The 24,703-nt window shown below is 43.3% G+C and overlaps 1 protein-coding gene across 1 annotated transcript; it reads right to left on the bottom strand.

Moving 5' to 3' along the window:
• Positions 1–2,593: 2,593 nt before the first annotated feature.
• LOC115017499 (mediator of RNA polymerase II transcription subunit 13-like) lies at positions 2,594–24,146 on the bottom strand. Its single transcript, XM_029445988.1, is given in 31 exon segments — positions 2,594–3,502; positions 3,610–3,710; positions 6,147–6,311; positions 6,817–6,962; positions 7,118–7,300; positions 7,408–7,566; positions 7,658–7,800; positions 7,910–8,096; positions 8,099–8,132; positions 8,258–8,449; positions 9,620–9,836; positions 11,189–11,558; positions 11,663–11,858; positions 11,982–12,205; positions 12,330–12,497; positions 12,627–13,516; positions 13,971–14,170; positions 14,263–14,459; positions 14,554–14,644; positions 14,809–14,930; positions 15,048–15,075; positions 15,754–15,970; positions 16,084–16,800; positions 16,895–17,002; positions 17,104–17,260; positions 17,389–17,583; positions 18,187–18,384; positions 18,499–18,644; positions 21,066–21,234; positions 22,294–22,528; positions 23,283–24,146. Coding segments are annotated over 31 exon segments (6,354 nt in total). The 5' UTR covers positions 23,349–24,146; the 3' UTR covers positions 2,594–3,369.
• Between the last annotated feature and the right edge of the window lie 557 nt (positions 24,147–24,703).

The raw sequence follows: 24,703 nt of genomic DNA, 5'->3' as shown, positions 1-24,703 counted from the left end.
TAATTGTATTAGAGACATTCTACCTGTTTAGTGTTTCTTACCTGTGTGATGAAGCCAAGTGAATGTAAAATATTGTCTTCCTGATGTTTGAAGGTTATTATTTGGTGAATAACATCCCCAGCCGGTTCATCAGTGAACAAAGTTAGAAGATACAGACTTTAGACTCCTCTCTTTAAATATCAGCCACATTAAGTGAGGAGAATGAATCCTGTTTGTCGTCCCTCTGCAGACACTTCAGTTCAGCAGGAAACACCTGTTGCTGTGAGCCGGTGTCCGCTGTCTGCTGTCCTTTAGTCAATTAGTCAGTGTTACTTACCAACACCAGGAAAGACCATTAACTACTCCTAATGGCTTAAAGTAATCCCATTAGCACTCTAAACCCTTCTGATTCAGTTTAGAGAAATACAGCTTATGTAAATAAATAAACAGACCCCCCACGTCACCTAAATAATGCGCGTGTGGCAATGCTCTGCCTATATATCTAAATACTGTATTTAACCAAACTCTTCATGCCTGCACAAACTTATTTTCCACAAGCTCTTAAAAGTTCATTTTGTCTTTAATTATTTATGGTTTTTAGTATTTTTATATTTTTAGGTTTTGACCTCTGAATTGCCATCCTTTAGCACGTTAACATATATAAAACTTCCTTTGTTATGTTCTTTTTTATATTTTTTATGTTTTATTATTAGTACGATGTGTTGAATGTCTTTTTTAATTGTTTGTAGCGAGCAGCTTCTCCGTTTCTTCCGTGCATTGTGAGGCATAATAGTGTCTATCAAAAGCACACTCAAAAATGAAGCATTTTTTATCATCCTATAACTTTTTGACTATATCCAAAGTAATAATTTAAATGTGACAGGTTTCATTTTAAGCATGTTTTGTTGTACACCCTTAAATGGGTTAATTTAATGCCTCACATTCTTTTTGCTTTGTATGAATAAAGGTTGATAAAAAAAGTCAGATATAACTTAATTCAGTCCGCAGGTCACCATCCTGATAATAAATAACTTATTTAAAGGCAGGATAGATAGATATGCTTTACTGTCCCTTGGGGAAATTTAGTTTTCCCACCTTACAAGCGCTCCTGTTTCACATGGATAACATACAGACACACACAATTGATGTTGAGCACAAACAATATTTAAGACCTACCTTTAGTTTCTTAAAGATCAAACTGAGTTCCACATTTAAAGACACTTTTCTTGTACTAAAATCAGTTTGCCGCCTCCAAACACATCAACCAGTATTAATACAGTTTCAATGTTTGAGTTTCCTGATGAAATTCTTTGAAACAGATTATTTGATTTCTGCGATCTGTCTCGTGGTCGTCCTGAATCGCCCCAGACAAATTGGGCTACCCTTCAACTGGATCCCATTAAGAAAAACATAAGACGGTGAGTGGATGAGGCTTTGGGATGACATGTTCTCCTTGATTAGCTAATTCCATTCTCACTAACTATCCAAATCTTGTTTAGCATGTGCAGGGTTAAAGCTGCTGCTTCTTTGAGGAACAGTGTTCACCCGGCCACGAACCATTACCCTTTATAACCCACAAGTCACTTGTGTGCCAAGACTATTAAACGTAAAGCAGTGATCTAACACAAGGAGCTACGATGGAAGTTACCGTATACTCATTTTGTTCATGCGCTGCTGTTCACATGCTAGCAATTAGTTCCTCCTTAGAGTTAGATAAAGTAGCTGTATCATGATGGGCTTCGCATAAAAATAGTGTTGACTTGTTGAACTTTGGCGCTTCCAAGTATAACAAGTGACTTTGACACCAAATGCAGTATTAACGGTGAGCGATATGGTCCTAAAATAAGTATTTTTGCAATAACGATATGCTTAACTATAAGAAACAAATACTAACAAAGTTTTTTATGGCATATGACTTTTTGTTTGGCCTATTATACTATGATTTATCTAATAACTTGTGACATACTGTGACTTCTTTATGGACATTTGTTTTCCCACCCCGACCGTCTGTATTATGTTGAATTGATAGTCCAATGAGTTATCACAAACTAAGACTGTTAAATGGTGCTGTCTTACAATCATTGCAGTGTTTCCCCTACCATTGTCTTGGAGGGGCGCTGCCAACGGAACCCCGCCAACGGAGCCCCGCGCCCCCCCTGAAATTCAAGGTGATTTCTTTTTTAATTTATTCATAACTCAATTTTCATTGACAGGTGCTCTTTTATTAAATAAACTAAACGCTTATGCTATTGATCTAATTTATGTGCACGTTTCAGTTTGTACTGTCTACATTCTCCTTCGCTCCGTTTTACGAGGGGCGGGGCTTCGCACCTTGACGCGCGCGCACACGTGCGCACACACCTACAGAGCGGAAGAAAGGAGAGGGGAGAACTAAATAGAAACCTCGCCCCCCGTCTCACGGTGAGCATCCCCTCCAAAGCAGTAAACCTAGGGGAAACACTGAGCCTGGTATATCTAATGCAAGTTAAAGTGTGTTGCATAAGTCACCAGCTATAACTTGAGTGCATTACTAACTTGCTGGATTACTCTTTAAAATGTTTATGTAACCAAAACTGTTTAAATGTTAAAAACAAGTTACCAAGAACAATGGAGGTTAAGGTAGACGCACTTTATTCCTAAAACAGAAGCTGCACCATCAGTAGCGGCACACAATTATATGTACACATATACACACACAATTACCTAAATCTGTTATATAAAATATATAATCTGACAATGTACCTTTTAATTCCTCTTCAGAGCTCATTGAGTTACTGTGCGAGAGACTCTGGAGCCAAAGCAGACAGAGAGGTAAGTCTCATCCACTCATTGGGTGGGGACACAAATGCCCAGGCCAGCTTTTACTTCATTTTTACAGCATGGCAATAAAAAGGTCTGTACCCTTTGAAAAAATAATATTCTAAAAGCAATCTACAGCAAATTCACTTGAACAGGTTTTTCCGTGTTGTAATTGAGAAAATTACACTTTTTAAACCAATTCCTTTACAGTGAGATGTACACACCCTCTAGGATTTGTAATATATAAAAGATATTAAGCATTAAAAAATCCACATTTAAAAACTTACAATAAATAATATATGCAGGCATTTCATTAAGATAAAATTTCATAGATTGCAATCTATAGTCATTAAAAAGACAATTTATTCTCCTTTATGAAACGTCCCTTGATCTTCCAAAATGCTAAAATGGATTCTTGGCATCTGATTGATTGATTGGAAACTTGTAGTCAGTGTTGTGTGAGATACACCGGGGAGGACGAGGGATGCTTCCTCCACATTTGCCCTGATGGAGTGTGAGGTCCTTTGAGTGTCAGGGATCCTTCATAGCAGGAAATCCAATCAAATCTCAGCAGTTTGATCCCGTTAGAGTTCAGAGCATGTTCATGATAAAGTTGTACATCTGGGTGAGCACCACAAAGTGAACAGGCAGACAGGAGCGTCGGTCCTGGGTCGCAGGGTCGCACGTCAGCCAAGAGAGGGCGTTGTATTGCTCTAGAACAAATCTATCGTGCAGAAGGCAGAAACAGCAAAGTTAATACTAGTCTCACCTCATTACTCTCATTTAAACATGGTTGTATTACAACTGTACAGACAGAAGGGAGCAGTTTACCTGAGCACATCAGAGGTGTGGTTGGAGTCGAGGGGGTGGGAGTGTTTACTGTGCAGAAGCTCGTCTGATTGGACAGAAGACACGTGCAGGTGCAGAGAGGCCTGGGCAAAAAGAAAGATGGAGAACCAAATGAAATCAAATTATTTAGATTAATTTGCAGGGCTTCCAGGCAAAACAATTATAAAATCAGTACTTTGTATTTGTAAAACAAACGACAGAGAATACACACTGCCCAGCCTTTACACATCTTGTTTAGAGGAGAGGTAAGTTATACATGTCAGTCTTTTCCTGGTTAGTAGAGTGAATGTTGATATCTACCAAAACATCAAATAAACACTATATTTCATTGTTCATCTCTAATTACAAGCCCACTCACTGTGACCTGCGCTCGGCCCTTATAACTCTTTCTACAAACATTTCTCATTAAAGACATTCTGCACCGGCCACGATGAGACACTAGAACAGGGGTGGGGAACCTTTTTCCTATCAAGGGCCAGTTTATTTTTTACAACATCCTTCAAGGGCCGTACTAATTATTGATCTCATAACCTCTGCAAATGTTTTTTAAGACACAGCCCATTCATTTCACTTTTCTTTTATGCTAAATGCAAAAAAGCAACTTATTTTATCCATGTATCTTTCCGTTTTATCAGAAAACAATCCTTTATTAGTCCCACAACGGGGAAACGTATCTTGTCACAGCAAAAGAACATATGAAGTAAAAAGGCAGTACACAATAATTAAATAGAATAAAAAATATAATAAAAAGTGAGTATTGTAAATGGCAGTGGTGCAACAGTCTGTTCTTGGTGTGGTGGTCGACCTCTCTATCTGTCCATGTTTGTATGTTCCGCTCTGCAGAGAGCTGCTTGTTGGGCCAAACTCCGCCAAAGAGCGTTAACTTTATCCAAACACACTCAGTCCTCTCAGCTCGTGCAGTTCAGCATGTTTCGTGTAGTAATGACGGTCAAGATTATTTTTTAATCACCCCAAGTACGTCCACACAAACGAGACACACTGGCCTTTTACTTCCTCAAAGAAATAATCGTTCGTCCATTTCTCCTGGAAAGTGCGACATTCCGCATCCACCTTTCTGTTTTACACTCGCCACGCTGCGTTCACTGATGTCAATGACCGTCTCGTTTATTATTGAAGTTTTTTGACATGATATGACCACGTGATGTACACGTTCAGCTCGTGTTGTGTTCAAGGACCCTGACCATGGCCAGGAAAAACAGTCAGTCGCCCGTTTAAAATATTGCGTCTAGTTTTTTTTGCTAGAGGATTTTCTTTGCGTGCGTTTTACGAATTACCTCGAGGACCGGCTCAAATGGTCTCGGCCCGGAGGCTCCCCACCCCTGCACTAGAACATGGACTCATCAGCTCACGTCTTCCAAACACAATGAACAGAAACGTAACTTATAAGCAAACACAACAAGTTTGTGTAAGTTGCAACTCTGAAGCCCCTATGCTGGATTCATGTAATTTATATAAATAAGAAACACTTCAACTGACCCAATTAGCCTCAACTAAAGCTCTTTAAAACAGATATTGTATTATTACTGATGTTGTAAAGGGCAGTGAATGTTAGTTTTTAATTTGCTTTATGAGCCAGAACAGCAGAGGTACCCACTAACTCCGGTAGCATAGCGAATTCACAGCTAATTACCGCCACCTACTGACATAACAAGGGCATAACATTACTAGGAAGCTGGTTCTGGGTCTTGTCCTCTAAAGTTAAAATCCTATTTTTATCTACACTGATAAATAAATGGCCTTTTTGGAATCCAATTGACAGAAATCCGTTGTAGCGACTTATTAACTTATTAGAGAATTATCTGACATGTTATGGAACTACAAGGAAAGGAATGTCTGTCTGCCTGCAGGTATGTACTTCACCTATCTCGAAAACCAATCATCCCATCTACTTCAGACTTGGAGGGTGTATTGCTGGGGACCCAAAAGGTTCAGTGTTGAATTTGGTGCAATTTGGACAGACTGAGCACGCCGTATGCAGCGGGCAAGCCTTGGCACATTGACTGCAGTTCACTTGTGCTGTTGGATGCTGCGTATGCCAACGTTACATGGAAACTGTGTACATTTTTGCCATGCTAACTTATAACGTCACCGCTGGCAAAATACCTCCACTACTTACATCCATAATCTACTTTAGAACTGCAGTAGTAATGTCAAAGCAAGCGACTAATATGCCTATTTGAAAATGAATACATCTGCTGAGAGTATTTCACCGGTGTTTCTGACCGCTATCAGAGATGGACTATGTTGTGTTTCCCTCCCGTGAACCAGACTGTATTGCAATGGTGTTCGAGTGTGAAGTGTTTGTATGAGGGGGTTCTCGAGACAGCTGCAAGCAGCAATACCACGGGCCATGCATTCAGCTCGTTCTGAACAAGGATATATTTGAACGGGCACTAATAGACTAAAAACTTGAGGAATAATCATCCAATGAATCTATAATGAGGCTTTAAAGCGTTAGTTGTAGCTCTACTTGAGACTGACTCATAGTGGTAATGTACCTTGAGGAAGAGTGGGCACTGGTTCTGGGCTTGCGGGCAGGCCGACCAGAACCAGTCAGGCAGTGGTCCCGTCTTGGCTGTGGAGATGAAGTAGCCCAGCGCCATCGGCTGCTGCAGGATGTTCAGGGCCTCTTCATGGGACTCCATACGGTCGGCACTCGGGCCCTGCGAGAATACATCGGTGAAATGAATAAACAGAGCAAGACTTGTTTTCTACAGCAGGAGTTTTGGATTTGAAGTGTCTCTTTTCAGCCACTTGGTTCCATAAACAAAATGTAACTTGACCAAGTATGAATGGACGGCCTACCAACCCATAATGCTGTGCGAGTCATTGTAAGGTTATGATATAGTGAGCTCACGGCAATAATAGTATTCAGTTTTCCTTTATCCAGGAGCAGTTACCTCGCCCCAAATTAAGCGGTCTTTATTTAAATAAGTCATTTCTGATCTCGTTTCAAACTTCAGGCAAAATGTGATTCAATTCTGTTACATTCTGCTCCACCCGAGGCTCACTGGCTGACATGTAGATGATAGAAGAATAAAGACGAGACAACCTTTGTGACAGAACATTGTACTCATTTAAAAAGGGAAAAACAAATAAGCAAAAAACTTAATTTAGGGGAAACTGTGAAAACACTTAAATCATTGAGTTACAAAAAAGGTGACATACCTTGCTTCCATCTCCCCCCGGGTGGTAGTGGGAGCCGGGGGAGTGAACAGGCGAGGTTGTGGGGGAGTTGGGCAAGATGTTGATGAGGTCTGGATCCACCATGTCGTTGTCAAACAGGTCAAAGATGCCCATACCATCACTTCCATCTGCAGAGGACAAACATGCAGAGAGCTCAGGGTTTTGTGTGTGGCTCCACTTAAGTAGAAGTATGCAACATTCATGATTCAGGACCTCTTGATGACGAGCAAGATGATGAAGTGATGCATTTTCTTTCTGAGGCCTTGTCAGCTGCAGTACTTACCAGGATTTATGGGATTGAAGTTGATGTCGATGGGCTCTGCAGTGTTAGTGTTGACCTGCACCATGGCTGAGGTGGGGAACACCAGGATGTGTGTGCAGGATGTGTCCTGAGGAGTGCTCAGCTGCGATGTCTGCATGTTGAGTGTGGTGCTGCGACCAAACACTGAACCTGTCGACACAGAATCTGCAGAGACGAGACAGACAGTCAGATTTGGAGTCGGCGTGAGAACGTACAAACTTAACTGGGCTCTTTTACAAAGTCTAAATAACCATGTTACTAATTTCGTTTACCTGGCATGATGACAAAGGAACCCTGGGGCTCCATGGCAACTAGACAGGCGCTAAGGATGCTGGGAGTGTCAGCAGCAGAGATGCCACACAACCGACATGTCTCCTTCAGACGTTTACTGAGAGACTGTAAGTTCCTCCTGCTCAGCAGAATACTCCAATCTGGAACAGGGACGAGCTCATTAGTGTGTGTTCATGTGTGTAAAATAAGCTACATGTTCCACAAACACTGCAGGTGTGTGTGTGTGTGTACCTCTCAGCTCGCCGTGGCCCATTCTACCAAGCCGCCCAATGACCACCCTCCATGGCAGCGATGTCACCTGCACCAGGCCGAGACACCACTCCCACAGCTTCTGCAAACCCACTCGCCTGGCTGAGCCCTTTTTCCTGCGAGCCCTGTAACGAGACACAACAAATGTTCTTTAAATACAAACACAATCCTATCAATAACTAAATTAGCGATAAACTGTGGGACTGATTTTTCTCTGTTTACAAGTGCAAATACCTATTGGGTACATCAATACTAATAATGCAGGTCTCCAGCAGTTCTCCGTGTTGGTCGGTGCAGGAGGCCAGCAGCCAGCGCTGGTCGTGGGACAGACAGTAGCCGACAAACAGGACGTTGTACTTCTGGGAGGCCTCGCCAAACGTCTCCCCGAGCTCCGTCTGCTTGTCTTTTATAGGAGCCAAATGAAGGGCGGCGTATACAGACGCAGACACTCGGGCCTCTGCACAGAAAGGAAAACTTGTTAGTTTAAATAGTGACACCTCAACACATTGCCAGACTGTGTTGGCTCACGTCCTTTACTAGAAGCCACATCCGTGTCAGATATGCAGCCAGAGTGGCAGTTACCTCTGGGTTCTTTAGTGCCATGTCGATAGCAAGACCGGGGCCAAAGCCCGTTAGAGCCTTGAAGTTGGTGGAGTTGGGCAGAGGCCGACGACACTGAGTGAACACAGAGAAGGCCAGAGACTTGAGGTGCTGGCCGTAGAGGTGACGCTCGCCGCTGCGCACAGGCTGCAGCAGATACTGGCAGGGAACAATCTGACAGAGAAAAACAAAAAGAAGCGTGGCACTTTAGACAAAGGTTGTGCTCATCTGTTTAAGAGCAACCGACTTTTGAGAATGAACCGTTTTCAGTCAGGTTCTCCGTGTGACATTCAGCATTTGAACATCATTGGATGATCGTGCAGCACATCGTCAGATAAAGATTAGGCCACACTAATATTATTAGTGTTATATAATTTGTAGAATTAGATTCCAGTGGCGGCTGTGTAGGATTGTTTCGGACTCATGCGACACAAACATTTCCAGTAACCCCAGAGCGTTGTAAAGTCCAAAAGTGAAAACCTCAATAGAAGCGTTGAATGTAAAAAATAAATAAGAATGATGGACATTCAGTACAGCCCTATACAGTATATTAAATATTAAGTACAAAGTAATCTAGTAAACTAAACAAATACAATTCTAAAATGACAATTTGGTGTACCAGCTGTGTTGTGTTTGTTCGTTTCAACGACAATAATCGGCTTCATCCAAGCGGTCACATTTTTGTAATCTTCCATTAAATGAGTAAATGACCCTTTACATAGGAGACATAACTAAGACGAGCACACGAACCAGCGTATGGTGAACCTCAAGACGTGCACCTGAATACTGCCTAATTAACAATTAGTGAAAGAGCAAGGGGGGTACACAATCTTCCAGAGTGATTAGTGGGTATCGTGTGCATCTTGTGCCAGTTTTGGTGAAATTAAGTAAAATACTTAAGCTGTATTACATTCTCAAACTTAATATAAACAATGTCAACATACAGTAACAAACCATAAGCAGAAAGATATTAAACCTGCTGTACATTACCACTAGCACTGACTAATGATTAACCATTAGTGCCATTCACACCTCTCGTGTTTTCAGAATCCCCTCTGGCATGTTGATGCTCTGGTGTCACTATATCACAGGTGTGGCAGTTACCACCTCAATTAGTGTTTGCTAATGAGTCCCCTACTCTTTCTCACCTCCCTTTGTGCCAGCTGGTAACCTGCTCTCTTGTGACTCAACTGGCAAAGGGGAGCACATTAGTTAAAACTAAGGCTGACATCAATCACGGCTCATCGGCCGATTCCTGTAACTGTGTGATCTTAACATGTCCATTTAGTATTACTGCGATAGACCTCCCCTAGCCAAACACTCAACCATCACGTGAGCCTGTACCTGTACTGAGACCGCGTTTCTGATGCGAGCAGGCAGGAACTGGAGCATCTCCATGTAGCAGCGCAGTAGGCCCAGAGTGTAGGCGCTGGAGTGGACCTCTCGGTCGTCGTCTTCGTAGCTGAAGGGGTCGACGATATACACCACGATGGCAGGCGGGTAAGACACAGCGTGGGACTCTCCGTCTGTTGGCTTCCCAACTTTGTCCCTCTCCATTGTGCTGTTGATGGAAAAAAAGACACGCAATGATTTAGAAATCAGTAATAAAGAAACAACGCACAGGAGATATTTCTGAACAATGTGGCAAACACACAAAGAGGAAAGAAATGTGACTTTACAAATAATCTTATGACCACGTTTATTTTTTGCATGTCAAATGAGCTAAATGACAAACTTTGCGTGCTACTCCAACGCGTACATTGCATTTTGCATTCTGAGCAGTATTCACTAACAGGATGTAGTATTTAGCACAGACGTACTGTGCGGTAGGCAGTCAGAAGGAAAAGATTGCCATGTCAGAAATATTTGAGCATTTTTTTAAATTGCGAAGTCATAACAAAAACAAATATTCAACCTAAAAATGTGTTAATGTGTTGCAAGGCAAGTTTAGTATAATCTAAAAATATAAAAGTGTTGTTTACAGGCCAGTCCGGTGTGTGAATCACTAACAAAACATCAAATGAAGCGAAATGAACACAGAAAAACAACAAGTGCACCCAGTTCAATTTAAACAACTAAAAGCCAGAATTCTACAGAGTCATAAATCCATGTGGTCGAAACTTTTCGAAATTGAAAAAGGTCATCATTGGCATCCTCTCGTTCTGCTCGCTGTCTCACAGCATCGTCACAACTCAGCTGTCACTCTGACAGCAACATGCAATGATTGGCTGCGACACGTAATGTTCTGCATTTACACATGAGACAGTGTCTCACTAGTGTCTGTCACATCCAAGTCCATTGTAAGAATGTGCTCATCTCAGCTGTGAACAGGTTTGACTACCGTATACTGTTACAAAATGACTAACATTCAGTCCTCACATTTAACGTTGCATCCTGGTACAACTTTCTCAGAAAGAAAAAAAAACCTCACAAGAATCGTCAAGCGTGCAATGAAAAAATCACCAGCACCCCTCACACCCAACTCTCAGACCTTCAGTCAAGCAGTGAACAGAGTCACACCTGCTTACAGCTACTGCCACCAGGAAGTCGCTTCAGAGCACCTCTGCCCCAAAAAAAAGAGAACTTACAAAAACTCTTTCATGCTCACAGCAATAACTATTTTAAAACTAGGCCAAATAGACCGTCACTGCTTTTTAATGCAGATTTGCAAACCTGCTCTTATTGTGTTTATGGTATGGCTTGTATTTTAATGTCCTTTCATTAGTTTATCATGTTTTTGTATGTTTTAATAGGTTAACTTACTGAAATATTAAATGTTTCATAAGAAAAATCAGAGCATAATCATAAGCTACAGTTCTGTCAAGTATTAAAAGAAAAAAACAGCCAAAACACGCCTGCAAACAACATTTTCTCTCTGTCTGGATGATTTATTGTCTCATTGTGGTAACCTACCTCTCTGGCGGCTCAGCGGCAGGTGGAGGTTGGTTGGCCGTGGGTCCATTTTCTGCCAGCACCCCCGCAACCTGTGGGTTTGACTGGGGTCCATTCTGGGACGTGCTGCCCTGCAAACCTGCAGTCCCAAACGGCGAGTAAGAGCTTGGCTTTTCTGAGCCCATTCCCCCGATTGTCTGGGAGCCTAAGGAGGAAGAGGGAGGGGTGCTGTTGACCGGGGCAGAGCTGGTGCTGGAGCTGGTAGTGTTGGTGCTCTGGGGTCCTGAGGTGGTGCTGGAAGAACTGGAGGTTTGGGAGGAGGAAGAGGCCACAACAGGGCCGCGCTGGGACAATAGGGAGCTATCCAAAGACTGCTCTGACAGGTATGGAGCTGAAGGGAGAAGCAAGGTAGAATGTCAAAAATCACTTCCCATTTTTACGAAACATGTGACCTTTTCAACATTGTGTTTCAAGATGATTGAGTAAAGATGTTACCTAGATCATAGCGACACACTTGAGCAAAGAGTTTGAGCTTATTAAAGGCTTCATTGTTTCCGTCTCTGGCAGCCATCTTAAGGAACCAGTCACTAAGGGGCTGCTCAGTCATGCTCCTGCCTTCTGTGGTGCCGACCTTCAACACGCCCTCTGGGTGACTCTTACAGATGGGTCTGTGTTGCCCAAGCTGGCATGCCTGTCGACAAAAAGGGATTGAATGCGAAAAAGAAACGATGTGAATCACTTCATGAGAACATGAAACTGTTTTTGTGGGCAAGTCAGTACAAGAAGGATGAGTTTGATCCTGCCACGTGCGTACCTCATACATAGCACTCAGATCTTTGAAGAAGGTCTTTGTCCCGCGGAGAAGAGCTTCATTTTCTGGGCAGATCACAACATAACCCACATCTCTCTGGGAACCAAAAGGATCCAGAAGAAGTTTCTCCCAGTAGGGCAACCCAAAAGGAGACAGCACCACAAAATCATACTCATAACCGACCAAAAACGTGGGGATGGGTAGAGGCTCGGGAGACTCATCTGTACCTGTAGTGAAAAGTAGACAAAAAAAAAAAGGTTCATCTTTCTTTCAACAACCGCAATATTCCAAAACTAGATCTCTAAATTTGTTAGAGAGAAGACTGATTAGCTACAAACACTTTCCACGTACCATATGATCCCCTCCCAGCCATCTTGTGGAACTGTTGCCAAGTGAGCGGTCCCTGAACGCCCCACGAGCGCACACTTCTTTTCTTCTGAATGGTGTCCTGCAGCACAGGCTGGAGGGACAACAACACCCGCAGGACGTCCTGAGAGAATAGCTTGCTCATGTCTGCTGCTACAAAAAGAAAAAACAAAAGAGAAAAAAAGTTTTAACTTTACCATGTTTGAGGTTAAGAAGAAAAAAAAAAGGGGGGGAAATATGTTCGTAGGAAGAAGAAATGGTTATATATAAAAAAATACATACATTTGCATTTTGGCCACTGATGAAGACAGGTGCTTTTCACGAGTGCTTCATCTACTTTGCCTCCCGACATATTGTCCATGAACTGCCTGCCGTGCTCCAGAGCCATGTAGCAGTCATTATAACAGTCTCTCTCTTCCACCCTCAAAAATGAACTGGGGGCCGAGCTCTGCTTGGGGTATTCCACGCCTGCCATCGGGGCAAAAGGGTTGGTGCACTGGTCCTGCAGCAGCAGGATTAGCTCGTTTGGAGGTTTCTCCGTCAGGCTGCCAGCTTTGTGCGTCGTGGAAGCTCGCAGCTCTTCGAAACACCGCTCAGTGTCCCGACTCGCGTCTGAGCCCCGTACCACCACGTCCAGCTCGTCCTCCAGGAACAGTCCGGCCGATTGGCCGAAGCGTCGATTGGTGACGGCGCTGAAGCCACAAGTGCAGGGGTACTGGGCCTCGCCGTTGTCCTTAAGGTACACTCCTACGTCTGCTCCTCTGATGTTCATGTTGCAAACGCACACGCAGCAACTGTCAAAGTTGCAGTCCTTGAAGAGGTTCATGACCGACTCGGAGAGAATGAGGGTGACGTAGAGACTGTGAGCCTCGGGGATGGAAGGTACGGTGGCCGGCTCAACGGAGCTGAGTGGTCGGCAGGTGGAGGCAGTGGACGCGGGGGAGTAAAGGTCAGAGTTGTCGTACTTGAGCGAGCCCTGGACGCTTGACGGGCCGCGGGGAGTTCGTGGGGTGCGTGGTGTGCGAGGCGTGGGCACGGAGAACCGCGGCGTGGCTGGGGAGGGCAGGATGCCTGTGCCGCTGTTGCTTGGAGGGGCACTGCTGGACATGAAGGGTGTGTGGGTCTGAGGGGTGTAGGTCTGGCTGTAGTCTGGCTCCACACTGGGGACGTTACTGTTACACAGAGAAACAGGGATTCACATTTATTTCCAACAGACAACATTCTTCTAAATATTGTAATAACTGGGTTCAAAATGTTCACAAAACAAATGACATTTATATTAAACTTAACTGAAATTAAAGTATTTAAATTGTCTTTCAAACTAATTGTTTTACTTAAAGTCAAATTACTTTTTTGAAAATCAATAGTTTGTTAATTGGTTGAAAAGACATAAATAAAAAACTAACTGGCAACTCAAAACCACCAGATGGTTTTTTTTTAACATGACTTCCTTTGCAGCTGTCAAACTGAAAGCCATATTAATACTTGTGGTCTAATCAAATGACAAAATAGAAAAAGTAGTTTATCCACAAGTTTCAAATATCAGTTACAGGAACTGGGCTCAGTCCCAAAACGGTCCCCTTCCCCACTTCTCACCGGCCCACTGTTTACGCTAAATGCACGAACCTGTCTTTGGTGAGGAGATTGACATTCGTCACTGGGGGTATCAGTTCCATTTTGCCCATGGTCCAGCTGGGCGTGTACACACAGTCTTCTGGCAGTTTGATAGGCAACAGACACTGACTGGGTAGCATCTTCAGGGGTGCGTACATGGAACAGCCGATTAACAACTGACACGTCTCTGGCTTGTATACGAAGGAAAAGTCCTGAAAGTGGAAAAAGTCAAAATGGTGAAGAACGCTGATGTAGGGACATTTCCCACTTGCTTCTTACTTGGCAGGTGTGCGACATGTCATACCTTTATTTCGGATGGCTTCGGGCTACAATATCCCTCCTCCACCTCCATCTTGAAGTGGTTGTTGAGTTGGCTGCCGTCCAACAGGGTGAGGCCCGACCCTCCTTCCAGGCTATCCTTGCTCCCGGAGTTCATTGGAGAGTAACCCTGCTGCTCCAGGGAGGGTGGGGTGGGAAACATCTGGTGCAGGTCTGCTGAGCCTGGAGAAATAAGACATTATTACTTCTCTTGAAAACTTGTAAAAAAGAAGAAGTTACAATGCACAATGCTTAACTGAAATGATTCACTCCTTACTTATGCAAGACAGGGGATCCGACGTGGCTCCTTTACCGTCTTTACAGCCAAACTTGTCCTCTGAACCGACTCCAGCTCTTTTGGAGCCAGGCTGTGCAGACGGGGGGAAACGCAAAAACTATATCCTCAATACATATTCCATGTCATGGTTTTAACAGGCTCTACATGCCCACATCAGCAGCAGTTCTGCAGCTGAAGAGAAAGACTTGCACAACTTTCAACTAACAATTTCGTTCACTATACTGATGCGCTTACCACTAGCTCATCTTCATCCGAATTGAAGATCTTATCCAGGTCGCTGTAGGACACGGCCAAGTCGTTCTCGTGGATAAGGCTGGTGGAGGCTATAGGTTTACTGCCTGCTGCACCCTGACCATCTGCACCGCAAAAACAAATTGGAGAGGGGACCTTGAATAAGATGCCAAACTCCAAACATTACATTTAAGAAATGTCAAACCTGGGGGCCAAAACGAACAAAGGGAAGGAAGACTTACCATCTGATGCTCCACTTCCTTCGTCAGCCTGGGTCAAAAAAAGAAACGGATCAAAAGGAGTTATTGTAATGTAGTAGGAAGATAACTACACACTTCTACAGGAGATCCATCAGGAAAGCCGCTGCCAGTTTTACTTCTATACAAAGTTCTGGTTATTTCACTTATTCTGAAAATCAGGAAACTCCACAGAGCACCTTTACCATGATTCACAAAAACAATCAAACGTTTATGTGCTGCTATATTAGAGTCAGTAACACAGCTTTGGTATGGGGATTGTTTGGTATGACAGATACCCAAGTTTCTCAATAAGGCTATAAAATATTATCCAGCTTCTACAAAATAAGTTAATTTTTTTATTTAACAGAAGCCAAACTTCTCATATTTTAAGTGCCTGTCTAAAAACAAACACCTTATGAGAACTTTAGTGTAAGCAGCATTGTCTATAAAACTATATCAGTAAAGACCTGATGAAGGAGGAAGTAAGTGAGACTGAGTCTGACGGGCATTCGAAGCTTTCAGTACCTGGCCATGTTTGATACGCAGTGATGCCAATTCATTTCAGTGCCAATATAGTATTGAGGTTCAACAAACCTTTTTCATACACGCACACACATGCTTAGGTTCCAGTCGGTACTTTTACGAGGAAACCGAAGCAGATTTTTAGCGTGATCCCAACCCGGTAGATCATCCCTAGTCAGAAGCCCACCTTGTGTTTCTTGTTTCCATCTCTTTCTGCTCCGGACTTGTCTTTCTTCTCTGTGAAGCTGAACTCCTCGTCTCCCTCTCCGAAGGCATAAGGGTCTGGCTCCTCGCTGTGGTCTTCGTCTCCCGTTGCGGAGGCGAGATGGCTGTTTCTCCGCTGGGCGTAAGTCCTCACCAGCTCCTCTGACACCTTCAGCTGCTGCGTGGAGCCCGACATCAACCTGAGAGGAAAGGAATTGTGCAGAGACGCTCAGACACATAAAAAAGGTATGCGGTTCAAATTAACAGCAACATTTGTTTTCATGCAGCGGAGGGTGAGTAATTCAACACTTACTCTGTGATGGAGACGACACTTTCTGTTCCTCCGCTTCGCCCAGAATCATCTCGTATTTTATCCACAGGTAGCAGGGGCGTCAGGAAGTGTGATGCCTTCTTCCTGGGCAGGTTGAAATACTTCCAGGGGTTGTGGGTAGAGTCTTCATTGGGGTTGATGGCTGAACCCACAAAGACGGTGGGTTCCAAGGTTTCACTGTAGGCTTGGGGGAAGGGAAGAGGCATAGGCATGTTCTCCATCTGAGGGTCCTCAGATGAGCCCTTCTGTGGCAGCAGACAGGGCTCCACTGACGGCGGGTAGAACGGTTGGTGAATGGGCGTGGACGAGTTCTTCATGCCACCTGGAGTCATGTCACCTTCTACGTGATCGCAGGGGTGTGGGCTGAGAGGAGGGGGAGGCGGGGATCCGACGAGGTCTGCGGGGGGGCCGTGCGTGTGCAACGTAGGGGCTTTGGAGGGCACTGTGTCCACGTGGTGCAGGCTGGGATACGAGCCCTCCTCCTGTGATCTTAAACAAAGCCTCTGGGTCTGTGGCTCCAGGGACTGCTCCTCGCTCACAGAGTTGCGGTGGTGAAAAGGCGTCTGCGGCCTCTTCTGCAGCTTCTCCCCCTTTTCCAGCTTCTCGCCCAGCTTGTGCTTGGGGGCTGGCTGGGCAGGCTGGCCTGCTGAAGGCGGATGTCCTGAGGTGCTGTTGGATCGCTGTTTCTGATTCTTGTGTCTGTAGGAAGAAACAAATAATGCTTACAAGATACTTTCTTTTAATTATGAACATAAATCTCGACTCACTTGTGAATGCATTCAATTTAACATACCTTGAGCAGTTGCAATGCGGCCTGTGAGTACACTCCACAAAATCCCAAAGTCCAGTTTTGTCTGACTCCTCTTCACAGGTCCCATTGGTCAAGGTAGTAAATTTCCTCCTATTAAAAAAAAAAAAGAAGAAGGGCAGATTGACATTTAATCAGTCACCATGGAGGCACTACTTTGTCTCATTTTGAGGAAGAGTAGCCACTAAACATACTTGTTCCCTGTACGGTTAATGTTATACTCCTGCCACACAGACTCCACCATCTGGCTGGCCAGTCTGCGAGGGATTTTACCCCCATGAAGAGTGTTGTTAGAGCTGTAGCCATCCGACGCAGAGGACAACTTGAGCCACCTCTGGGTAGGCTGATAATCTATGAGGGAATAAAAATGCAAAAGTACAATACTGTTAGTGTGCAGAATCCCTCAGAAATAAAGGATGATTTAAAAAAAGAAAGAAAAAAAAAAAGGTGCTCAATTCTGGTCAATATGCAGCTCTTACCAGTCTGAGCCTCCTCTGGTGACGTTGGAGGAGTCAGAGTGACAGAGGACATGGCAGGATCTCTGTGAGCAGCCTGGCCCTGCTGAGCACCACACAGGCTTCCTGAGGTGTTGACTGAGCCCTGAGGGACCACAGCAGGGATGTCCGACAGGGGGAGAAGCACCAGGCAGGAAGGGTAAACCATCCTTACTCCCGCTGCAACCAAACAAACACAATTATTATTATTATTGTTTTAAACTTCTAACTGCATGCAGAAATATTTGTTCACATTTTTTGCAACATTGCAATTCATTTCTACAGCCAGTCAATTTGACACCTTGATCATTCATCATCTTAATTTCAGTTCTTGGGCCAAATAAATGTTTCGAACATGTGTTTCATTCATCAGAGACAACAGGATCTTGCTGCAGCAACATCTTTTGTATTTTCTTTTTTCTTTCCAACATCCTTTTTTTATACCCACCCAGCCATTTTCATAATTGTTTGTAGAAAACATTCATGGACCGCTGGAGGAGGCAACTATTTTAAAAACCCTTTATAGGCTCTGTTGCTACGTGTTGATCTCACAACCATCCATTTTATTAAAAAGGACAAGATACTATTAATACAATATATTAATTGTCAACAAATACCATGAAATTACGAAAATAAAGTTAGTTTCATAAACCTTCCCGACTCGCCTACTCCACTAAGACCCAAGAAACACATAGCACATCACTTAACTTAACTTATCCTTCAACATTCATCAAAATAAAGTTCAGCACAACGACACCTCATTTTAACATTTTGATGTCTTACCGACGAGGACCTCCACAGCTGCCATGGAGTCATCCTCCCAGTCCGTATCCTCCATCTTGTCTTCCTGGACCTCCTTGGGACTGGGGCTGATGGGATAGAACTGCCTCCACTCCTCTATGAGCTTCTGAGTAGGGTGGTCTGACATCTTAAAAGCCTGACCGGTGAGGGTCCCATTCAAGCCGTACGGGCTCAGGATGACTGCGGGGCGGAGAGGAGTCACAATACTTACGTAAGATAACTAATAAACCCAATGGTTTTTTAAAAGAAGGGGAAACACTTATTTGACATTATGCACAGCTGATGTGTTCCTACCTTGCAAGGGGCTGGAGCTCTGCTGGGCGAGGCTGAGATGCTCCTCGTTCAGCCGCTGAAGAGGCTGATGTTGGGCAATCTCCACACTTGTACACACGTTGCTGTCGCCGTGAACGAAGAAGGTGAACGCGCAAGACAGGTGCTCGCTGCAGGGTGAGGCAAAGATAATAAGAGGCATTGTAATTAGAGAGATTGGTCCCATGTCATAACAAAGTCATGAAGTTAAAGGAATGAAAAGAAAACACTTGACTGAAGCTTCCCTTCGCAGGCAGCAACGAAAAGCGAACGTAAACCCCTGCAGGCTATCGAGTTTGTCAATGTACACGCCACCACTCATTGTTAAAGGAACAATGCAACGGGTGATGCTGGAACACGTATAATTCCTTGCATGTTTGGCTTCTATCCAAATCATGCTTACAATTGTAGCTCCCCCAGATATCGGGGCGGAGAACACGAAGGCCTGCTGATCAGACTGTGCACGTAGCACACTCCGCTTCAACACATTTAACCTTTATCAAACGTTTTTGCAACACACATGCAAAAATATGAGTCAGAAATAAACATGGTGGATTATTATAGTCCTGAAATGTTAAAACAATATACATATTTATTCTCTAACTACTTCTGGAGGGCCAGGCGGCTGAATGCACTAAAATAGTTGTTGACATGGTTGCTGTAAAACCACTGTGCACACTCAGCATTTTCCAAAGACTGGCCTGTTCACCAGCCAGAGAGGGCAGGCGACAGCGAGACTGCCAGACTCTTCTGTTAGAGGTGCTGCCTCAACGCACACTTGTAGACATCTTTATGTAGAAACAGAAGCTAAACACCAGCGAGCAAGAAATCGCCTCCTGTTCTATACCAACAACTCTTTTATATAGCCACTAAAACTCTCGTAGATAAAAAGCTGCCAGAGGGAACTGAGCCAAAAGGGCTGTGCATCAAACACAAGTCCGCTTGGATCAACACACCCAAAAAGCAGGGGCTCAAATTAGCTTGTCAGGGAACTCCACTCAGGGAACACTACTCTGAACTTATGTGCTGCTGCTGCTGCTGCTGGTTCACCTCAAGCATGTATTTCTAAAACATACAACAACAACAACAACAACACAGACCAGTTTTACCTTGCTGCTGGGAAAAGTGGAGGTGTGGACATTAAACATTCCTTTGGAAGTGTCATGCTATTACCTTAGCAAAAGTCTAAACTGAAATAGAAATTACGCAACATGCCAGCTGGGTGACTATTACTTGATGTGAAACTAGGTGGATAATGTGTCACACTGATGACGTAATTACAAAATTGTAATAATCCTGTCAAACTCCACCACATTATTACATCTCATTTAATTCCGGGAATCAACATTTTCTCTGAGCGTTGAAGGATATTGGTGACATGAATCTAGTTGCAAATGCTTAGTTAATACGAGTTACAACTGACCTCAGAGTGTAAAACCAGAGAGTAGTTAAATCAGAGCAGCAGATATGCAGTCAACAGTCTAGTGTCATGGTTACACTGCTTAAGGAAAGCCTTGTGTGTATTTGTTCGAGCTGTTTTTCTTATAGGAAGATGATGTCTCATTCCCTTAAACAGCCATCAGCTTATAACAACATAGTTGAAACAATACAGCTGCAATCACCATCTCTGGGTTGAATCCCAAATGAGAATCTTAACAATTAAAGGCAGTCAGATTCCAGGAATTGTTATGGGAAGTTGAAAGCACAACTTCCATAGCAATAACGACATCTGCCCCAATGAGCCTTTCCACACTGCAGTACACATACGCATAGCATTTATAGGCATCCGTCTTCAACAAGCATAAAATGTTGCATGCATGCATGCTGCTTCAAACATTTTGCGGAACAAATATGTCACGCTGCTCAGTAAATCCACCTCTTTATAAAAAGACAACTGGAAAAGCCAACCCCCACATGCAGCAAATCTTGACCAGTACTCCAACACCAAATGCTGAGTAATGTTCAGCCCTTCAGCATAAGCACAATTCACGACATCTGGCTCTACGGCCATATTTATCTTCAGCAATTGTGCTGTGTCTTGTGTGTTATGAACAAGTTGCCTTGAGGTACATGTGAAATGGCCCTTTATGATGCAGCTGGAAAGGACCATCGCACACCGGTTAATACCAACAACGTTGTCGTCACTAATCGAGCCGACCCCTTTGCTGACTCCTGAATAGGCTTTCTGACTTAAATATTGTCAGCATGTTCATATCAAAAGCAGTACAATCACCTGCAGGTAATGTTGAGATTCATTAATAGCGGCTTAACAGTGACAAAAGTAGAGTCCGTCAGCATTAAAGTCAATCAGAGAGTGAGGACAGTATTTCTGTTAAAAAGAGAAAACCAGAGCAACAGCGAGCGGCGTGTGGCATGACCACGCTGTTGTACCAATACAACAGGTAGAGATACAGGTAAGTCCCACTGACTCGAACAGAACGCACCCCAGCAATAACTTGTGATCTGACAATTAGTCGAGAGTCTGCTTTACTTTGACAATTTATGGCACGTCATATAGCTTTGATGTCTGCTATTTTGGAAGCGGGACATACCTTTTATTAATGGTCTTCTCCTCCTTCTGGTATGGCTTAACAAACCACTTGCCGATGCGAACGAAGCCACGGTTCATGAGACACCGCTCCAACAGGTTGTGGATGGCTTTGAACAGGAGCGTTCGACACTCGTAGGACAGGCCACTCTCCCACTCACCGTCCTCCTCACCTGAAACAATACAGATACATTAAACAATCATGAAAATTAGATCTCGCTTCTTCTTCTTCTTGATTAAAAAAAATGCATCATGTCAATTGTAAACTATGGTGTGTTAAATGGGTTTTACGCATATGAGGAGACGTTTGGTTTGTAAACAACTGACCACAGTAACACCTGAAATTACCAATTTGTGCACATGAATAACATTTGATTTCAACATTTATCTTATTGGTCATTATACAATAACATGATCCAAAATAAAAATAAGTCAGCCCCTTAGGTGGTAACATGAATGACTTATGTGACACAAAATTAACCATTTTGTTTATACAAAGTATAGCGTTATTGTGAAAAGTTCTAAATTTGTTCTGCAAGTGAAGTCTACTCATGGATTGTTTTGGTATGCCGCTCTATTCAACAATATTTTATCAAGAGAGAGAGAGATTGTGATAATGTTGCTCTCTCTGTCTCTGTAATGACCCATCTGTGTTGTTTTCAAGTAACACTTGACCAGCATACCTGGTCAGCGTGGCAGCCCCTAAAGGGAATTGTTTCAGAGATATGAAGATTACCAGAGCTGGAACCAACCCCTTGTCCAAAGTAAAGACTGATGCACAACACCTTGCTCTTGTGCTACTGTACCTCTATGGCTGAGAGCCAATGGATTCCACAAGGCTTTATTAAGAGACTTTAAAAGATTTGTTAGCCAAAAATCAGTTAGGCTCTCACAACTTATCATTTTCAGACTTTGTATTTGAAATCTGCCGCAGTTCAGAATGGTTGGCATCGTTGTCAAGCAGTAAACATGTTTAAACATGAACGGTTTCCACAAATGGACCAATTTTGCCTCGAGCTCTAGACAGTATCAACCACTATTCTCTGAATTTTTTGTTTTTAATAACATATTCGTGCCAATTCCAAAGCACTGAACAAAAGGGTTAGATTGTATGAGAATACACACATCATTTAAAGTAGATGTGAGAATATGGTTTCTAATTACAACGCTAAATTAAATATATTTTTAGTGCAACTATTTCTGATGAACATTGAGGTGTTGCATTTACTTACTTGAGAGCTCATTATGGATAAGCTCGGCAAAACTGGGGTCATCCCCCCACCAGAAAAGCCAGAGCTCTCTGCGACCCGGGGTGTGGTGCCTTCTCCACACACTCAGCACATCTGCAGATAGGCATCGGCTGAAACTACACAAGATAGGGTCCTCCTCGGTCACAGGGAAAAGGATGGGCGAAGAGGTGGGTCCTTGCCACACAAAACGCCGCCATTTTATTCCAGTCAAATCAGCCTAAAAAGAAAAACAATGCGAGAATGAACATACAACATAGCTGCACAGTATTAAGCCAATCATCTGTTGTTGGCAACATAACTCAGTGAGTGTGTGTGGTTCTTCCCCTACAAACACACAGTAATGAGAAGCTGAAGACTGCTGTCCTACAGAAAATCACTTTGAATGAAAAAAAGTTGAAAACTGAGACTTGCTGACATCTTGGAAAGTTGTGCAATACTTTGTACATGTGACACCACAATCTTGCCTGAAAACATAACTGTCATGCAGTAATTTACTCAGCAGTTAATAACAACTAATGACGCACCACTGCAAGTCAGACTAAAATATGATTAGTTTATTTAATTTATAACTATCTAATCTGTCAATATGCAAATCATTTAATATTGCAGTGTCACTTTAATTAAAGAAAAAGAAGATGTTTTTGACAGGTTTTCAATAATTCGCCTGTTGGCTTGACCTGTTACCATCACTGTTACTAACGTTAATGCTAGTTGAGTATTTCTGTATCCAATGCAGTGTAAACACACTATCATGCGATTTCCATGAGCAACTCTTCAATATAGTTACTCTACGGTATGTGTTGTCTCTATTATGAAAGTTAGCTAGATCACGATTTGTAAGTTGCAGGCCCGATGCCTTCACGCCAGTCTGCAACTGACGTTACAAAGCTTGTTGCCTGATTAGCCAAAATGGCTTTCTGGCCTCTCAGTATCATAGCTAACGCTAGCTAGCGCATAGAGCAGAGTCTTACCAGGCAGAAGAGATTGGAGTGGCAGTCCTCCAAACTGGCCCCGTTTGGTACAAAGCACGAACTCATCCTTTCACTGCGTGGTTGTAACGTTAAAGTCCATTGTCTCAATCACCATCGGGGGCAATAGCTGATGTAGGTAACTCGCTGGCGAAGCGGTGTTCAGTTGTAATTATCCCGTCAAAGCGCTGACCAACTTGCTAGCTACAGCTAGCTACCGCTAGTCAACCAGACAACTTCTAACCGGCGCTAGCCACCACTAGCCCGGTAGCTAAGCTAACGTTAGACAGGCAGCCAGCGTCAACTGTAAGCTTCTAGCTATTCGATTCATCAATCCTATTTGAAATGTATTGTCTGATCTGGTTAGCCGCAAGCTTGCTATTACATTACCTTACCGAATAGTCAACGTTAACATGAGCTGAACAGACTAACGTTGAATCAAATACCAGAAAAGTTAGATGCGCAATAAAAAATACGAGGTCGAAAACTAAAAAACTTCACCCCAAAAGCTTAGTCCCCGGTGTGCTAATGCTAACGCCAGCTAGCTGATCTGAAACAATTTCAAAGCAAAGGAACTCTCCCCTCCCCCTGATCTCTCCTAGCCTGCTAGCACAAAAGCTAACATACCAGAGCTCCAACGCTAGCTTGCTAGCTAAATAAAACAATTAGCTACACCGCCCTCCTTTTCGCTAAAACCATCACAGGGCTCCGTCATAGTAAAACTACTCTTAAAACGGATGAAATGCTAAATTGGCGAGAGTACTCATCGGCTACTTTTCTCTGCCTGATCCATGGGTCCTGCAGATTTCCATTATTTCAGTTCATGGATTGAATTCTTTAATGGCGGCCAGGAGGACAACTCTGCCTCTCAACTCCTATTGGCCAATTTGTGGTAATGGGGGCGTCATCCGTCTTCAAGTAGCTCCATGACTTCACAGTTTACAAGATGAGAGCTCCAGTGCATCTGTCATACAGTCACTGGTCACTCCTCAGTGATGTATGTTACTAAACATGTTTCCCTGTGCAACATCTGCACCATGTGACTGCTATTAGAAACTGAGACATTTATTTATTTATTGGGGGAAATTGTCTCTTTTTGCACATAATATGAAATATTATAAATATGAATATCAAGAGGAACATTATATTGTCAGACTGGCATTTTACTTCGTGCATTGAATTATACTGCAGGTATGAAGTTATCTAGGTCAAGTTGTGCAGACAAAGATGGGGACGTCACTGATCCCAGCGGTATTTATTAGGCTAATAGGTTGATCATATAAATCTCAGCTGCATTGTGCATGAACTAAATTTGCCCTCCGCTATATAACTGTGCTAAAATGAGCTTTTGGCAACTTTGACATTCACAGTGCAAAGTGCACACTGTTGACATTTTTAGTTTCCTTTTAAAAACATAGATTAAT

Source organism: Cottoperca gobio, chromosome 13, assembly GCF_900634415.1.
Source record: "Cottoperca gobio chromosome 13, fCotGob3.1, whole genome shotgun sequence".
In the NCBI taxonomy this organism is placed as follows: domain Eukaryota; kingdom Metazoa; phylum Chordata; class Actinopteri; order Perciformes; family Bovichtidae; genus Cottoperca; species Cottoperca gobio.
This window is presented reverse-complemented; position numbering and strand designations above follow the sequence as displayed.